Source organism: Coregonus lavaretus (genome assembly GCF_964263955.1).
Source record: "Coregonus lavaretus genome assembly, chromosome: 1".
In the NCBI taxonomy this organism is placed as follows: Eukaryota; Metazoa; Chordata; class Actinopteri; order Salmoniformes; family Salmonidae; genus Coregonus; species Coregonus lavaretus.
The window spans coordinates 39,876,453-39,892,390 of record NC_139988.1 but is presented as its reverse complement, the minus strand read 5'-3'; the positions used below and the strand labels follow the sequence as shown (position 1 = coordinate 39,892,390).

The 15,938-nt window shown below is 39.8% G+C and overlaps 1 protein-coding gene across 1 annotated transcript in view; it reads left to right on the top strand.

Annotated features, from left to right (window-relative positions):
• Window positions 1-4,344: 4,344 nt before the first annotated feature.
• The window catches only part of LOC311127861 (serine protease HTRA1A-like), a 50,183-nt gene continuing 38,589 nt past the window's right edge, over window positions 4,345-15,938 (top strand). The window contains exon 1 of the mRNA XM_084159758.1: window positions 4,345-4,933. Coding sequence (XP_084015884.1) covers window positions 4,474-4,933 — 460 coding nt within the window. The 5' untranslated portion in view covers window positions 4,345-4,473. The remainder of the gene's footprint in view (window positions 4,934-15,938) is intronic.

Here is a 15,938-nt window from a genome sequence, read left to right as displayed (position 1 = left end):
CGTGTTGATTTGAATTATTGCAATTCATTTACATTACATTTTAGTCATTTAGCAGACGCTCTTATCCAGAGCGACTTAGTTAGTGAGTGCATACATTTTCATACTGGCCACCCGTGGGAAACGAACCCACAACCCTGGCGTTGCAAGCACCATGCTCTACCAACTGAGCTACAGGGGACATGTAGTTCACCAAGTTATGTTGCTACTGTGTGACTGTGGCATGCAGGTGCAACTCCTAGCATGAAAAACAAATGTTTTCAATTGGTAAGAAATAGTCATTAATGCCCATGAAATATGCTATCATGTGCATATATCAGTACATTAATCTCTTAATTAGATATAGTATGATCACTTATCTGAGATGGTACAAAACATATCTGGAAAATGTGTTTATCTGAGGGTTGTCTCAACACCAACATTTTTTTTGCAGCTTTGAAAATGGCCACTAGTGGGAATTTACACATAACTGTCAATAACAAAACATCAATTCAGTTCAATCTAGATGAGCAGCGGCTCATGATCTGCTCATCCAACTTTCCCACTGGCCATTTACATATTTTGAAATAAAATCAAGGACTAAATCTAGATGAACCAGACAATTACAAATCGATGAATTCATAAACTGTGTAATGGTTCAACCACTGTTACTCAGCCTAATAGTTAATTGTATGACTACCCTGCCCCCTGGTGGTGAAATGTAAACAGTTCACTTTCTTCCCAGGGTAGAAATGTCACACTACATTTGACTCACTCCTATACAGACTGACCATTTGAAATGGTCAGGTAGGGTCAGCATTATTTGGGTGAGCAGTGTGTGGTATAAGTTGTGTGTGGTCGAAAGGAGGCCCACAGTGACTAATGATGTCATACAGTTGCTTGTGGACAACAGAAACAACATCTGGATAGACTCTGGGCCAGTACAGCTCTCAGCGCCTGGAGTAGCCCAGTCTATCTCAGCCTTTATTGGCCTGCAACAGTGACTTTTGTGGGGCTTCTGAGAGACTAATAAAGCTGCAGTTGGGCCCTAAGAGACCTTTGCATGTACTCATGCAGAATGATACATATCACACCAACAATATGTCTACGTTGAGATTGGTCTTGCGTTGTTTTACTTATTAGGGTGTAACCTAAAGTCTGAATGTGTTTTAATGGGTTGATGTTGGCCCTATAGGTTGCCATGTCATTTTCACAACATTGTGCTCCAAAGCTATACATTCAAATGGCAAGAGTGTTTACAACCAAACCTCATGAACTCCAATGTCAGGTCACTCCCCACTTCTTAGCAATGCAAGACAAAGTGAACTATTATGAAAACAGGACACTCTCCATTGGGATGGAGAAGCATGTTAGACAAGCCCCATCGCACCACTGGGGGCCCTAGGCAACCTCCATCCCAATGCCTGGGCCATGAGCATTGGTCCAACCACCTCATTAAACCATAGTCATTAAAATATCCCTGGCCCATACCAATCATAGTATGTGAGAGCAGTTTATGACCGTGATTCATTGGTCCACTGTTTACTGGATCTTTTACAGCCCACCACAGGCATCTAACGTAACAGAGATTTGTTGTTTGCTACACTATATAAGCCACTAGCTATAACATTGGAATTTCCGCTTTTCACACTAGCAATTGGCCTATATTTCCTCCAATAAGAGCAATTTGTTTCATCTGTAATTTGTGCAACTTCAGAAAACTGTTTGGATTTCTGTTAGAATACCACAAAAAGCAGTTTGCTAATGATCATAGGATCAATATTTGTTGAATTAAAAAGCTTTGAATGTTAGCTCATCCCCACCCAAGTTCCCCTCAAATATTTGTTTCTGTTTTGTTGTTTGGTTCGTTAGTTTCTGACCACACATATGACATAATTAATTAATGAAGAAATTGTGATTTATTTTCTTCTAAGATTGAGCACTAATTATTTTATAAATGGCTTATAACCCACAGCAACCATAAAACCCCTCACACCCTCCCTTGCTGTTGTTTTTGTAGCCTAATTACATGAGTTGAGTAAGTTGCCAAGAGTGACTAGTTCATATAGGGAACAGTAAAAAACAAGCCGTTTAGGGCTGAACATCCAGAATCTCCCTGGCAGAATTATACATGCTTCATGACCTCTCTTATAATCTCTCCCGTTGTAAGGCAGTCTGTATGTATAGCTTCCTATTGATTGGAGAATTATCATATCAAGTTAATCAATGTCATGATGGCCCACACACACACATGAATGGGAATGTATTATTCACTATTTCATTTTCTAAATAGCTAAATAAAAATGGTTATCATCTAAAGGCACATATTTTGATTACTCCATCCATTATAGGTACAGTTCATAAGGAAAGTATTCAGACCCCTTCCCTTTTTCCACATTCTGTTACGTTACAGCCTTATTCTAAAATGGATTAAATACTTATTTTCCACCATAATTTGCAAATAAATTCATTAAAAATCCTACAATGTGATTTTCTGGATTTTTTTTCTCAATTTGTCTGTCATAGTTGACGTGTACCTATGATGAAAATTACAGGCCTCTCTCATCTTTTTAAGTGGGAGAACTTGCACAATTGGTGGCTGACTAAATACTTTTTTCCCCCCACTGTAAATACAAATTCATCATCAATCTACACACAACACCCCATAATGACAAAGCGAAAACAGGTTTTTAGATTGTTTTGCAAAATACCTTTTTTACATAAGTATTCAGACCCTTTGCTATGAGACTCTAAATTGAGCTCAGGTGCATCCAGTTTCCATTGATCATCCTTGAGATGTTTCTACAACTTGATTGGAGTCTACCTGTGGTAAATTCAATTGATTGGACATGATTTGGAAAGGCACACACCTGTCTATATAATGTCCCACAGTTGACAGTGCATGTCAGATCAAAAACCAAGCCATGAGGTTGAAGGAATTGTCCGTAGAGCTCCGAGACAGGATTGTGTTGAGGCACAGATCTGGGGACGGGTACCAAAACATTTCTGCAGCATTGAAGGTCCCGTGTAGCTAAGTTGGTAGAGCATGGCGTTTGCAACGCCAGGGTTGTGGGTTCGTTTCCCACGGGGGGCCAGTATGAAAAAAAACTAAAAAAACATGTATGCACTCACTAACCTTAAGTCGCTCTGGATAAGAGCGTCTGCTAAATGACGTAAATGTAAATCACAGTGGCCTCCATCATTCTTAAATGGAAGAAGTTTGGAAGCACCAAGACTCTTCCTAGAGCTGGCCGCCCGGCCAAAATGAGCAATCGAGGGAGAAGGGCTTTGGTCAGGGACGTGACCAAGAACCCGATGGTCACTCTGACAGAGCTCTAGAGTTCCTCTGTAGAGAAGGGAGAACCTTCCAGAAGGACAACCATTTCTGCAGCACTCCACCAATCAGGCCTTTATGGTAGAGTGACCAGATGGAAGCCACTCCTCAGTAAAAGGCACATGACAGCCCGCTTGGAGTTTGTCAAAAGGCACCTAAAGGACTCTCAGACCATAAGAAACAAGATTCTCTGGTCTGATGAAACCAAGATTGAACTCTTTGGCCTGAATGCCAAGCGTCATATCTGGAGGAAACCTGGCACCATCCCTTCGGTGAAGCATGGGGGTGGCAGCATCATGCTGTGGGGATGTTTTTCAGCGGCAGGGACTGGGATACTAGTCAGTATCGAGGGAAAGATGAACGGAGCAAAGTACAGAGAGATCCTTGATGAAAACCTCAGGACCTCAGACTGAGGCAAAGGTTCACCTTCCAACAGGAAGACAATGCAGGAGTGGCTTCGGGACAAGTCTCTGAATGTCCTTGAGTGGCCCAGCCAGAGCCCGGACTTGAACTCAATCAAACGTCTCTGGAGAGACCTGAAAATAGCTGAGTAAAGGGTCTGAATACTTATGTAAATGTGATATTTACGTTTATTTTTTTTATTTTTTTTGCAACAATTTATAAAAACCTATTTTTGCTTTGTCATTATGGAGTATCATATGTAGATTGATGAGTGAAAAAAAAATAATTGAGCAATTTTAGAATAAGGCTGTAACGTAACAAAATGTGGAAAAAGTCATGGTGTTTAAATACTTTCCGAATGCACTGTATATTCCAAAAGTGTAGCATATCCCATGTTTAGCCTATATTCCAAAATCGAATTAATTGGAATAGGCCTAAATGCAAAATAAATAAATACCAAAGCTCTTCACTTAGGACGTCACACTCATAAACCAATTGCAATGCGTGTTATTGCCTGGAAAGTGTGCCGGGTCATGTTGAATTGAATAGGCTTTTATAAATGCAGTGCCAGCAAAACAATGCTAAATCGCCTATTGGTGCGCAGTGGAAGTGGAGCTTTACCAAATCCCGCTATATCTACAGCGACTGCTCTGCTCTACACTTTTCAGCTCACATATCCCAAAGCAAGTTTTAGAGTAGCCTTGACACTTTTTGTTTACTTTACAATTTTTTGACAATAGTGTGTTTCACAGTAAACCACCATGTTTTGGTCACTATTGTGCGTAACCGTTTACTTGGCATCCCTACCTGCCGAAGCACAGATCTCTAATAGGTACGTTATCGGCTGTCCTAGTCGTTGTGACAAGGCGATGTGTCCCCGTATGCCAGCGGAGTGCTTAGCAGGACAAATCCTCGACCACTGCAACTGCTGCCCCGTGTGCGCCTCTGGAGAGGGCGAAGCGTGCGGCGGCAATGGGAAGCTTGGAGACCCGGTGTGTGCAGAGGGGTTAGAGTGTTCGGTGTCGGGCGGAGTGGGCTACTCTGCCACGGTCAGAAGAAGAGGGAAGAGCGGTGTTTGCGCCTGCAAAACTACCGACCCTGTATGTGGCAGCGACGGTGTATCGTATCGTAACATCTGCGAGCTCAAGAGAGTCAGCAACCGGGCGCTGAAACTTCAGCAGCCACCTGTTCTGTTCATTCAACGGGGAGTTTGTGGAAAAGGTAAATGATTTATTAGGCATATTCTTCCCATTCCACCACTTGAATGTGCTAATTGTGTATGTGTCTCATCATTCCTCATGGTGGGTTCCTAACTTTAAATCAATGCTAGTACAACTCAACTTTAGGCGCAAATACATTGCCTTCAGAAAGTATTTATACCCTTTGACATTTACATTTACATTTAAGTCATTTAGCAGACGCTCTTATCCAGAGCGACTTACAAATTGGTGCATTCAATTTAGGATAGCCAGTGGGACAACCACATCTTGATCACAGTAAGTACACTTCTTGACTTATTCCACATTTTGTTGTGTTGCAGCCTGAATTCAAAATGTTTTTTTTTTCAACATCTACACACAATACCCCATAATGACAAAGTGAAAACATGTTTTTAGAAATGTTTGCAAATGTATTGAAAATGAAATACAGAAATATCTAATTTACATAAGTATTCACACCCCTGAGTTAATACTTTGTACAGGCACTTTTGGCGGTGATTACAGCTGTGAGTCTTTTTGGGTAAGTCTCTAAGAGCTTTACACACCAGGATAGTACAATATTTGCCCATTATTCTTTTTAAAATCCTTCAAGACTGTCAAGTAGATTGTTGATCATTGCTAGACAGCCATTTTCAAGTCTTGCCATACATTTTCAAGCTGATTTAAGTAAAAACTGTAACTAGGCCACTCAGGAACATTCAATGTCGTCTTGGTAAGCAACTCCAGTGTAGATTTGGCCTTGTTTTAGGTTATTGTTCTGCTGAAAGGTGAATTGGTCTCCCAGTGTCTGTTGGAAAGCAGACTGAACCAGTTTTTCCTTTTGGATTTTGCCTGTGCTTATAGCTGTATTCGGTTTCTTTTTATAAAAAAAAAAAAACTCCCTAATCCTTGCCGATGACAAGCATACCCATAACATGATGCAGCCACCACCATGCTTGAAAATATGAAGACTCAGTGATGTGTTGTATTGGATTTGCCCCAAACATAACGATTTATATTCAGGTCAAAAAGTTAATTCCTTTGACACATTTTTTTGCAGTATTACTTAAGTGCCTTGTTGCAAACAGGATGCATGTTTTGGAATATTATTGTGCTGTACAGGCTTCCTTATTTGCACTCTGTCATTTAGGTTAGTGTTGTGGAGTAACTACGATGTTATTTATCCATCCTCAGTTTTCTTATATCACAACCATTAAACTCTATAACTGTTTTATGGTGAAATTCATGAGCGGTTTCCTTCCTCTCCGGCAACTGAGTTAGGAAGGATGCCTGTATCTTTGTAGTGACTGGGTGTATTGATACATCATCTAAAGCCTAATTAATAACTTCACCATGCTCAAAGGGATATTCAGCATCTGCTTTTTTTATTTTTACGTACTGTATCTACCAACCGGTGTCTGTCTTTGCGAGGCATTGAAAAACCTCCCTGGTATTTGTGGTTGAATCTGTCCTTGAAATTCACTACTGGATTGAGGGACCATATAGATCATTGTACTGTATGTGTGGGGTGCAAAGATAGGGTGTCATTAATAAATCATGCTAACCACTATTATTGAACACAGAACGAGTCCATGCAACTTATTATGCAATTTGTTAAGCACATTATTACTCCTGAACTTATTTAGGCTTGCCATAACAAAGGGGTTGAATACTTATTGACTCAAGACATTTCAGCTTTACATTTTGTATTAATTTCAAAAAATGTGTAATAACACAATTCCACTTTGACATTATGGGTATTGTGTGTATCAGTGACACAACATCTCAATTTAATACATTTTGAAATTCAGGCTGTAACACAACAAAATGTGGGAAAAAGTAAAGTGGTGTGAATACTTTCTGAAGGCACTGTATCCCATCCAATTGATGATTAACACGAAAATCCCATTTATGCGCACCCGGGGGGCTGGTTATCAAGTAAGGATTCATCCTTGCTCATTTTTGTATTCATACATCTTCATCAGACAGGAGTATCCCACTGGGCACACCACGTCATTTCAGCATGGAAATTAGGGTAATATTTGGTTGAGACATTGATCAATGAGATTTCAACCTATTCACCCACTCAAAAAGACAGACAGAAGTTTGTTGAATTCCCAATTTATTATCACTATGCTTTCAACCATCTAAAAGCACAACCAAATTCCAATGGAAAAACAATGTCAGATCTTTGGTTTAGTTGTCATCTAAATGTGTTATCACTGCACTTTCAACCATTTAATAGCACAACAAAGTTCAAATGGGAATACAATGTAAGATATTTTGTATTTATACAACAATTTAATGTGTTATCACTGCTTCATCTAATAGCACAACCAAATGACCTGGATTGCAGTTGAGATTAGGCTACATTAAAAGTACATAGTGCAAGTGATCAATGCTGTTCGAGATTCTGCACAGATTATTATAGCAATTGTGAAGATCTCCATGGACCTGCGACCTTTGCATGCTATCTTGAACATGCACGCTTTCTATTATTCCATAAGAAGAGATTGATAGTTATACTACAGTAGGCTAGCCTCAAAATGTGGCCATGGATGTGTTACTCATTTGAAGGTTGAATAAATACTGTTAGGCCTAGTTTGTAAGTTAGCCTTAACTTTAGGCTATTAACTGTATTACAAAAGTAATATTGTGTTTGGTTTACAACGCAACCAAATATTAACATTTAATGCTTGGATAAGCCACTGGCTTAATCCTATTCTTTAACTTTTATTTTTGATTTAGTTGGAGATGTGAATCCAACATATTATTTGTTAACTTGTCGACAAGTTAATAGACTATTTACTGTATTGCAAAAGTGATAGTGAATTGTGTTTGGTTCTCAACGCAACCAAATATCAACATTTGAAGGAGATGTATATTTTGTGCCACTGACTTAGTCTGGCTTTAAATCCAGTTGGTCTACAAATGAATTATTGATACTTACTGTATGTTGGATTCACGTGTCCATCTCAACCAAGAACCAAAGTTAAAGAATAGGAAAACATTTAATCAAACTTTATTTAAAGTGCATTTAAAGTTTGATTTGATTTAGACCTATTCTTTAACTTAGATGTTTGGTTGAGATGGAGAAGTGAATCCAACATATCAATTATTAATTTGTAGACAAACTGGAATCCAAGCCAGAGTAAGTCAGTGGCACAGATGGAATTATCCAAGCTGAAGATACATCTCCTTCAAATGTTGATATTTGCTTACGTTGACAACCAAACACAATTCAATATCCTGTTTGTCTTCAAATTGATAATTAATATGTTGGATTCACATCTCCATCTCAACCAAACATCTAAGTTAAAGAATAGGACTAAATAAAATCCAATCAAACTTGAAATGCACTTTAAATAAAGTTTGATTTGATTTATTCCTCTTCTTTAACTTAGATTTTTGGTTGAGATGGAGGCGTGAATCCAACACATTAATGATTAACTTGAAGATTACTTTTGAAATCAACCGAAGCTTGAAAACCTAGGCTGCCTATATGTATTGTCTATTTTCAGTTGAACCCTGGGTTGAATTGAAACAATAGCTGTTGATGACGTTGCAAATGCTATACAGGCCTAAATAGTATCGTTGTTGATATATTGTATGACTTATAAAGTATGGTTACATTTAATTTGCTCTGTTAAACCAACCCTATTCAATGACTTTGATAGCAACAGTGAATATATTTAGTTATTAAGAGATCTGTCAATAATCGTTCTCATGATACCACATTGGTAGTAGTCAGTGACAAACATCAAAGCTGGGCTTGGTTAAAACCCTGGATGGGAGACCAAATGAATAGCTGTAGATAGATCAACTCTCCAGTAGGAGGTGCTGCCCAGACTATCGTTTTTTTTTCTGATAGTGGCTATAACGTTTAGCATCTGACGTTGTTTCAAAAACACAAATTCAACATATTTTATACAAGGTTTGTCTATGTTGAAAATTGGTTACAATGAATACATAATCCTGTGGTTGAAATGTCACCCTCAAAACAAGAATTGATTACTTTTTTCAAATCCAATGTACAGTGCAGAAAGTATTCACACCCCTTTACTTTTTCCACATCTTGTTGTGTTACAGTCTGAATTTGAAATGGTTTAAATTTAGATTTTATGTCACTGATCTATACACAATACCCCATAATGTCAGAGTGAAATTTTGTTTGTAGAAGTAAAAATGTGCTTAACAAATTGCATAATAAGTTGCATGGACTCATTCCGTGTTCAATAATAGTTGTTAACATGATTTTTTAATGACACCCTATCTTTGTACCCCACACATACAGTACAATTATCGTATCTGTAAGGTCCTTCAATCGAGTAGTGAATTTCAAGCACAGATTCAACCACAAAGACCAGGTAGGTTTTTCAATGCCTCGCAAAGATAGACACCGGTTGGTAGATACAGTATGTAAAAATAAAGAAAGGCAGACGCTGAATATCCCTTTGAGCATGGTGAAGTTATTAATTAGGCTTTAGATGATGTATCAATATACCCAGTCGCTTCAAATAGACAGGCGTCCTTCCTAACTCAGTTATCGGAGAGGAAGGAAACTGCTCAGGGATGTCACCATGAGGCCAATGGTGATTTTAAAACAGTTACAGAGTTTAATTGTTGTGATATTAGAAAACTGAGGATGGATTAACAACATTGTATTTCCTCCACAATACTAACCTAAATGACAGAGTGAAAAGAAGGAAGCCTCTACAGAATAAAAATATTCCAAAACATGCATCCTGTTTGCAACAAGGCACTTAAGTAATACTGCAAAAAATGTGGCAAAGAAGCAAAGTTTTTGTCTTGAATACAAAGTGTTATGTTTGGGGCAAATCTATCACAAGACATCACTGAGTACCACTCTTCATATTTTCAAGCATGGCGGTGGATGCATCATATTATGGGTATGCTTGTCATCGGCAAGGACTAGGGAGTTTTTTAGGACAGGCAAAATCCTAGAGGAAAGGTTCAGTCTGCTTTCCAACAGACACTGGGAGACAAATTCACCTTTCAGCCGACAATAACCTAAAACACAAGGCCAAATCTACACTGGAGTTTCTTACCAAGGCGACATTGAATGTTCCTGAGTGGCCTAGTTACAGTTTTGACTTAAATCAGCTTGAATATTTATGGCAAGATTTGAAAATGGCTGTCTAGCAATGATCAACAATCAAATTAACAATCGCCGCCAAAGGTGCGTCTACATTTTCAATACATTTGCAAAAATGTCAAAAACTGGTTTCACTTTGTCATTATGTGGTAGTGTGTTAATGGGTGAGAAAATATATATTTCATCAATTTTGAATTCAGGCTGTAACACAACAAAATGTGGAATAAGTCAATGGGTATGATTATTTTCAGAAGGCACTGTATTTTCCACTTAGATTCAAAGTCACAAAATATTTACGAATTACGTTGAAACAACGTTGATTCGACCAGTAGATTGTGGGATGTGACAGTCTGTGGTGGGGATTCGGGAACAACATCCAGATGTGGCAGCTGCTAGTGTATTCCCAGGGGCAGAAACCTAATTATTTATGTGTCCTTTGACAGCAAAACAAAGGCTACCATTGCATTGCTTTGGTTTTAGTTTTTGTTAAGTCACTCATGAAAAGCATACTGTATTAGTTTTGCTTGGTCGAACTGAGTCACTATTAACTTGTTATAAACAGTATGGCTGGATCAGCTCAGGTATGCATATAGTAGTCAGACTAGTCTGTCTTTGGGTCACATGGGAATAACCCTCAAAATTATTTTGTCTAAAGTAGCATCATTATTGCAATAGGTCATTGTTGCTGACTTTACCATGTAGTAGCCTATATTTATTTATATGATTAGATTAGAAAACATTATTGTCCATTAAGTTACACAGAATGGAAAATTGTCTTTGGCACTCTCGCTTACATTTAAAGGATAAAACAGACATAAAACATACACATTACACACATTGAGCGTTTACCTCACGTCAGTTCATCAGAATCTTATTTAGGATTGTCACTGTGGAGGGGATAAAGAATTTCTTAAAGGTCTAATGCAAATAATTTCTGGGTAACAATTATGTATCTTACTGTGATTGTTTTCAATTAAAAATAGCTTCTCAGCAAAGGGCAATTTCTAAAGCAAGAATTTTGCTTTTATTTGCAGAGAGGTTTGGAACTCTCTTTCTTATTGGTGACTCCCGAGTGGCGCAGTGGTCTAAGGCACTGCATCGCAGTGCTAGCTGTGCCACTAGAGATCCTGGTTCGAGTCCAGGCTCTGTCGCAGCCGGCCGCGACCGGGAGACCCATGGGCGGCGCAGAATTGGTCCAGCGTCGTCCAAGGTAGGGGAGGGTTTGGCCGGCAGGGATGTGGGTTCGTTTCCCACGGGGGGCCAGTATAAAAAAACAAACAAAAAAGCATGTATGCATTCACTAACTGTAAGTCGCTCTGGATAAGAGCGTCTGCTAAATGACTAAAATGTAAAATGTAAATGTAATGTCACCATGGAAGGCCACAACTCCAACCCACCAAAACAGGCTGAAATTTCAGGGCTTTTCAAACAGCTTTTCCACTAAAATTGGCATTTCAAGAACTTTGAAAGTTTCTTCAATTGCAGTTGCAAAAACCATCAAGCGCTATGATGAAACTGGCTCTCATGAGGACCACCACAGGAAAGGAAGACCCAGAGTTACTCCTGCTGCAGAGGAGAAGTTCATTAGTGTTAACTGCACCTCAGATTGCAGACCAAATAAATGCTTCACAGAGTTTAAGTAACAGACACATCTCAACATCAACTGTTCAGAGGAGACTGCGTGAATCAGGCCTTCATGGTCGAATTGCTGCAAAGAAACCACTACTAAAGGACACCAATAAGAAGAAGAGACTTGCTTGGGCCAAGAAACATGAGCAATGGACATTAGACTGGTGGAAATCTGTCCTTTGGTCTGATGAGTCCAAATTTGAGATTTTTGTTTCCAACTGCCGTGTCTTTGTGAGATGCAGAGTAGGTGAACAGATGATCTCCGCATGCGTGGTTCCCACCGTGAAGCATGGAGGAGGAGGTGTGATGGTGTGGGGGTGCTTTGCTGGTGACACTGTCTGTGATTTATTTAGAATTCAAGCACTCTTAACCAGCATAGCTACCACAGCATTCTGCAGCGATAAGCCATCCCATCTGGTTTGCGCTTAGTGGGACTATCATTTGTTTTTCAACAGGACAATGACCCAAAAATACACCTCCAGGCTGTGTAGGGCTATTTGACCAAGGAGAGTGATGGAGTGCTGCATCAGATGACCTGGCCTCCACAATCACTCGACCTCAACCCAATTGAGATGTTTTGGGATTAGTTGGACCGCAGAGTGAAGGAAAAGCAGCCAACAAGTGCTCAGCATATGTGGGAACTCCTTCAAGACTGTTGGAAAAGCATTCCTCATGAAGCTGGTTGAGAGAATGCTGAGAGTGTGCAAAGCTGTCATCAAGGCAAAGGGTGGTTACTTTGAAGAATCTCAAATATAAAATATATTTTGATTTGTTTAACACTTTTTTGGTTACTACATGATTCCATATGTGTTATTTCATAGTTTTGATGTCTTCACTATTATTCTACAATGTAGAAAATAGTAAAAATAAATAAAAACCCTTGAGTGAGTAGGTGTGTCCAAACTTTTGACTGGTACTGTATAAAACAGGAACATTACGTTTTTGACTGCACTGGGCCTTTAAGGCCATTCTTCTGTGCAAGTGGCACCTTTAGTCTCTGACCGGACGGAAGCATTTGGAAGGATGCATGCAGCTTGTGGGTGTTGTCGTTGAAGACCTGGATTGCTTTCCTTGTGAAGTTCTGTGTGTACAGTTTTTGGAGTTGTGGCTGTTCGCTGCTGACTATTTTGCTGGTCTGATTGACAACTTGTGCCAGTTTACTCCTGTTCCTTACTGAGATGTTCCCATACCAGGAGGAGATGTTGAAGGTAAGAACACTCTCGGTCAGTGATCTGTACACCATGGTCAGTGTGTGTTTGCTTGCATTAAAACTTCTTAGCTCCTTAGTAGGAAAATACTACTTTTGTATGGACTCCACTCTGTGAGACCTCAGTTTCAGCCAGTGCAGCTGAGCTGCAATCTGAGATGCTTGTAATCAGAATCAGTGGGACTCAACATAAACCAGAGCGTCTATCCATCTCAGGCATGTTTTTGTTATGAAATATCATAACATTAACAATTTGTGGCAACCTTTTAAGGGGTTGCTATTTCCCTCCTCAATGCTAGAGCATTGTGTCATATAGCCTAGTGAATTATCATGGCTCATTCATGTGATCTGTTCAGGGCTGGCCCCAGGCATAAGTAACATTTAAAAATATATATATTTTAGGAACTCAGTCTGGGTCTCAACTTACTGTTTAGAGTTATAATAGTAGAATACACAAGGTGCACCTGTAGCAGTATCCACCTCTAGGCAAGGAAACGTTCACTGCGCCAGCTGCTGTGTGTGTGCTCTTGTGTGTGCTCGTGCTCAGTACATATCACAGTTTTTGTTTTGAAACAATGCTTCATTGTCAGACAGTTAATGTAACTGTACAGTATGTGCATGACAGCAGGCTATCTACAGTATTTTGAATGTCTCCATGTGTATACCTTTTCAAATATGAGGACACACAGGGCAGGCCAAAGCTATGTCAGAGAGTGTCTCCTCAGTGATTGAGCAAACATTTGGGATGCAAATACTTGATCCAGCTCTTCTCCAGCTCCAGTCAGCCTAAGAAAGCATAGTGCAGCTCTGTGCCAAGCTACATGAAGGCCCCTGGCCAAGTAAAGAGAGGCTACGGATCACTGGCCTCACTTAAAGCAAACACATGAAATTACACTTGGTACATGATGTCATTTGCATCTGGTTTCTGAAGTTGTCGATTATGCAAGTTGTTTGAGCTGGCACAGGATTTAGATCAAATGTTGCTGTCCCGTGGGCCGCTCTTGTGTTTTCTTAAATAACTCATTTGGTCACAGAATGGCATATATGACCTGCAGAAACTAGTTTTGGATTTATTGGTATTTTACAAGAGGTAAGATTAATATAAATGTTGACTTTAGGATGTTGAGAACAACCTTTTCATTCATTTCATTTCAATTCACACCCAAAGGAACAGCAACATTATGCATATCTCTGGTGAGTGATTGGGGCTTGCTGCTTTTATAATAATAATATAATATAATAATAATAATAAATAATAATAATATGCCATTTAGCAGACGCTTTTATCCAAAGCGACTTACAGTCATGCGTGCATACATTTTTGTGTATGGGTGGTCCCGGGGATCGAACCCACTACCTTGGCGTTACAAGCGCCGTGCTCTGCCAGCTGAGCTACAGAGGACCACAACAATGGCAAGCTCTGTTGATGTGCTTTCAAATTAAATCAAAGTTAATTGGTCGCGTACAATGGAGAATGTGAATTGTCTTTGATTATGCTTGGTGGGTCATGTACAGTATGCTGATCGTGCACATATTTCCTCCCAGCCTTCTCGTCTCTGCCGCCCTTTATTTTTTTTTTTTATTTTTTTTTTTTAGGGGGTAGATCAGCTTTAATATTGCAGATAGATTGTAACTTCCATCAATGTAATTGTCTGCATCACTTCCAATCCCCCATAACATACTGTACCACTGGTGGAAAAATTTGCATATTTTCTTTATGCGGAGTCTAGAATATTCTCATGAAAATCTGTCGCCAATTGGATGGAAACCAAGCTTATTTGTCTTTCTCTCTCTCCCTCCCCCTTCCTCTGCTTTATCATTCTCCATATTTCTTTCCCCATTCCTTTCCCAGTCTCTGATCAAATATAAGGCACATTCCCAGACCTTAGGTCACTACCCAGTCCTCTAGACTAGACCCTTTCTATCTTTGCACTTTCAGTTCATCAGTAAGGGTCTAGGCCCTAGGGACAGTGACCAGGATTTGAATTGGGATTGGGCTTTCCTGTGTATGTTCATAGAGCTCAGTGAATATGTTTCCTTTGACTTAGGGACTCTGTCAACGGCTTAGTGAGTGTGTATTCAGTGCAGCCAATGCATTTGCTGCACCACTGCCTCGCAGCAAGGGACGTGAATTACAGTGATACTGCAGAGGGAATGCAACCCCACTGACACTGCAACCCAATCCCTCTGCCCGTAGGATGGGGATAAGGAAGAGCAGCTTCCTTATGGAAAAACTCATAAAGTAGTAATAGTGTGGACAGGCAGGCAGACCGGTGTGTGTTGGGGAGTGCTTGATACAAGAATGAGGTTTGGTTTCTTGATGAGGTCATTGAGTTTGTATATCAACTTATGGGAAGTATAGGGAGACGGAGAGAGTGTGTCTAATTAGAGGGAGAGATACATACCTGGGTGGAATGTCTCTGACAGGAGGTTACTGAGCTGGCCCTTTGAGATCATGACTATCTAAAGAAGCTCATTGTTTATGAGTGGTTTTGTGTGTTGCTACATGTTGCTTAGACGTAACGAGACATGTAGAGAGAAAATGTGGCTCCACAGAACCATTTGGGATGACTATACCTCCATCCTCCTCCACTCTTTCCCCCAGTTCCCCCACTTCTGAGGTGGTAAAGTTGAGGGCACGGCCACTCGGCCAGACAGCCAGGCCAGAGGAAGGTAACTGATAAGACAACATGGACTACCTTTCAGGGAGCCAGAATGAACAGGCTACCTCTACACCCTTAGATGATGATAGGCTTTGCTTTGCCTCTGTTGATGGTCCCCCTCTCTCTTCCTCTGTCTCAGTCTTTAGTAAAGCATGCCTGCCTGGGGACAGAGCACTTTCTCGGTTTAACTGTCTGTCAGTGTGTGTGTGTGTTTGTTTGTTTGTATATTTTATTTGACATACAAATTCAACATTGTGAAATAAATATTTCCAGCAAATGTGGGTCGACTCAACATATACAGTATATCATTCCGTAAGGAGGCTTATGCAGACGTCCTCCATTTCAGAACAGTAAAAACTGATAGTTAATAAAAACACTCATTTTTCAAAGGCATTCCAATGATATTCAGGAT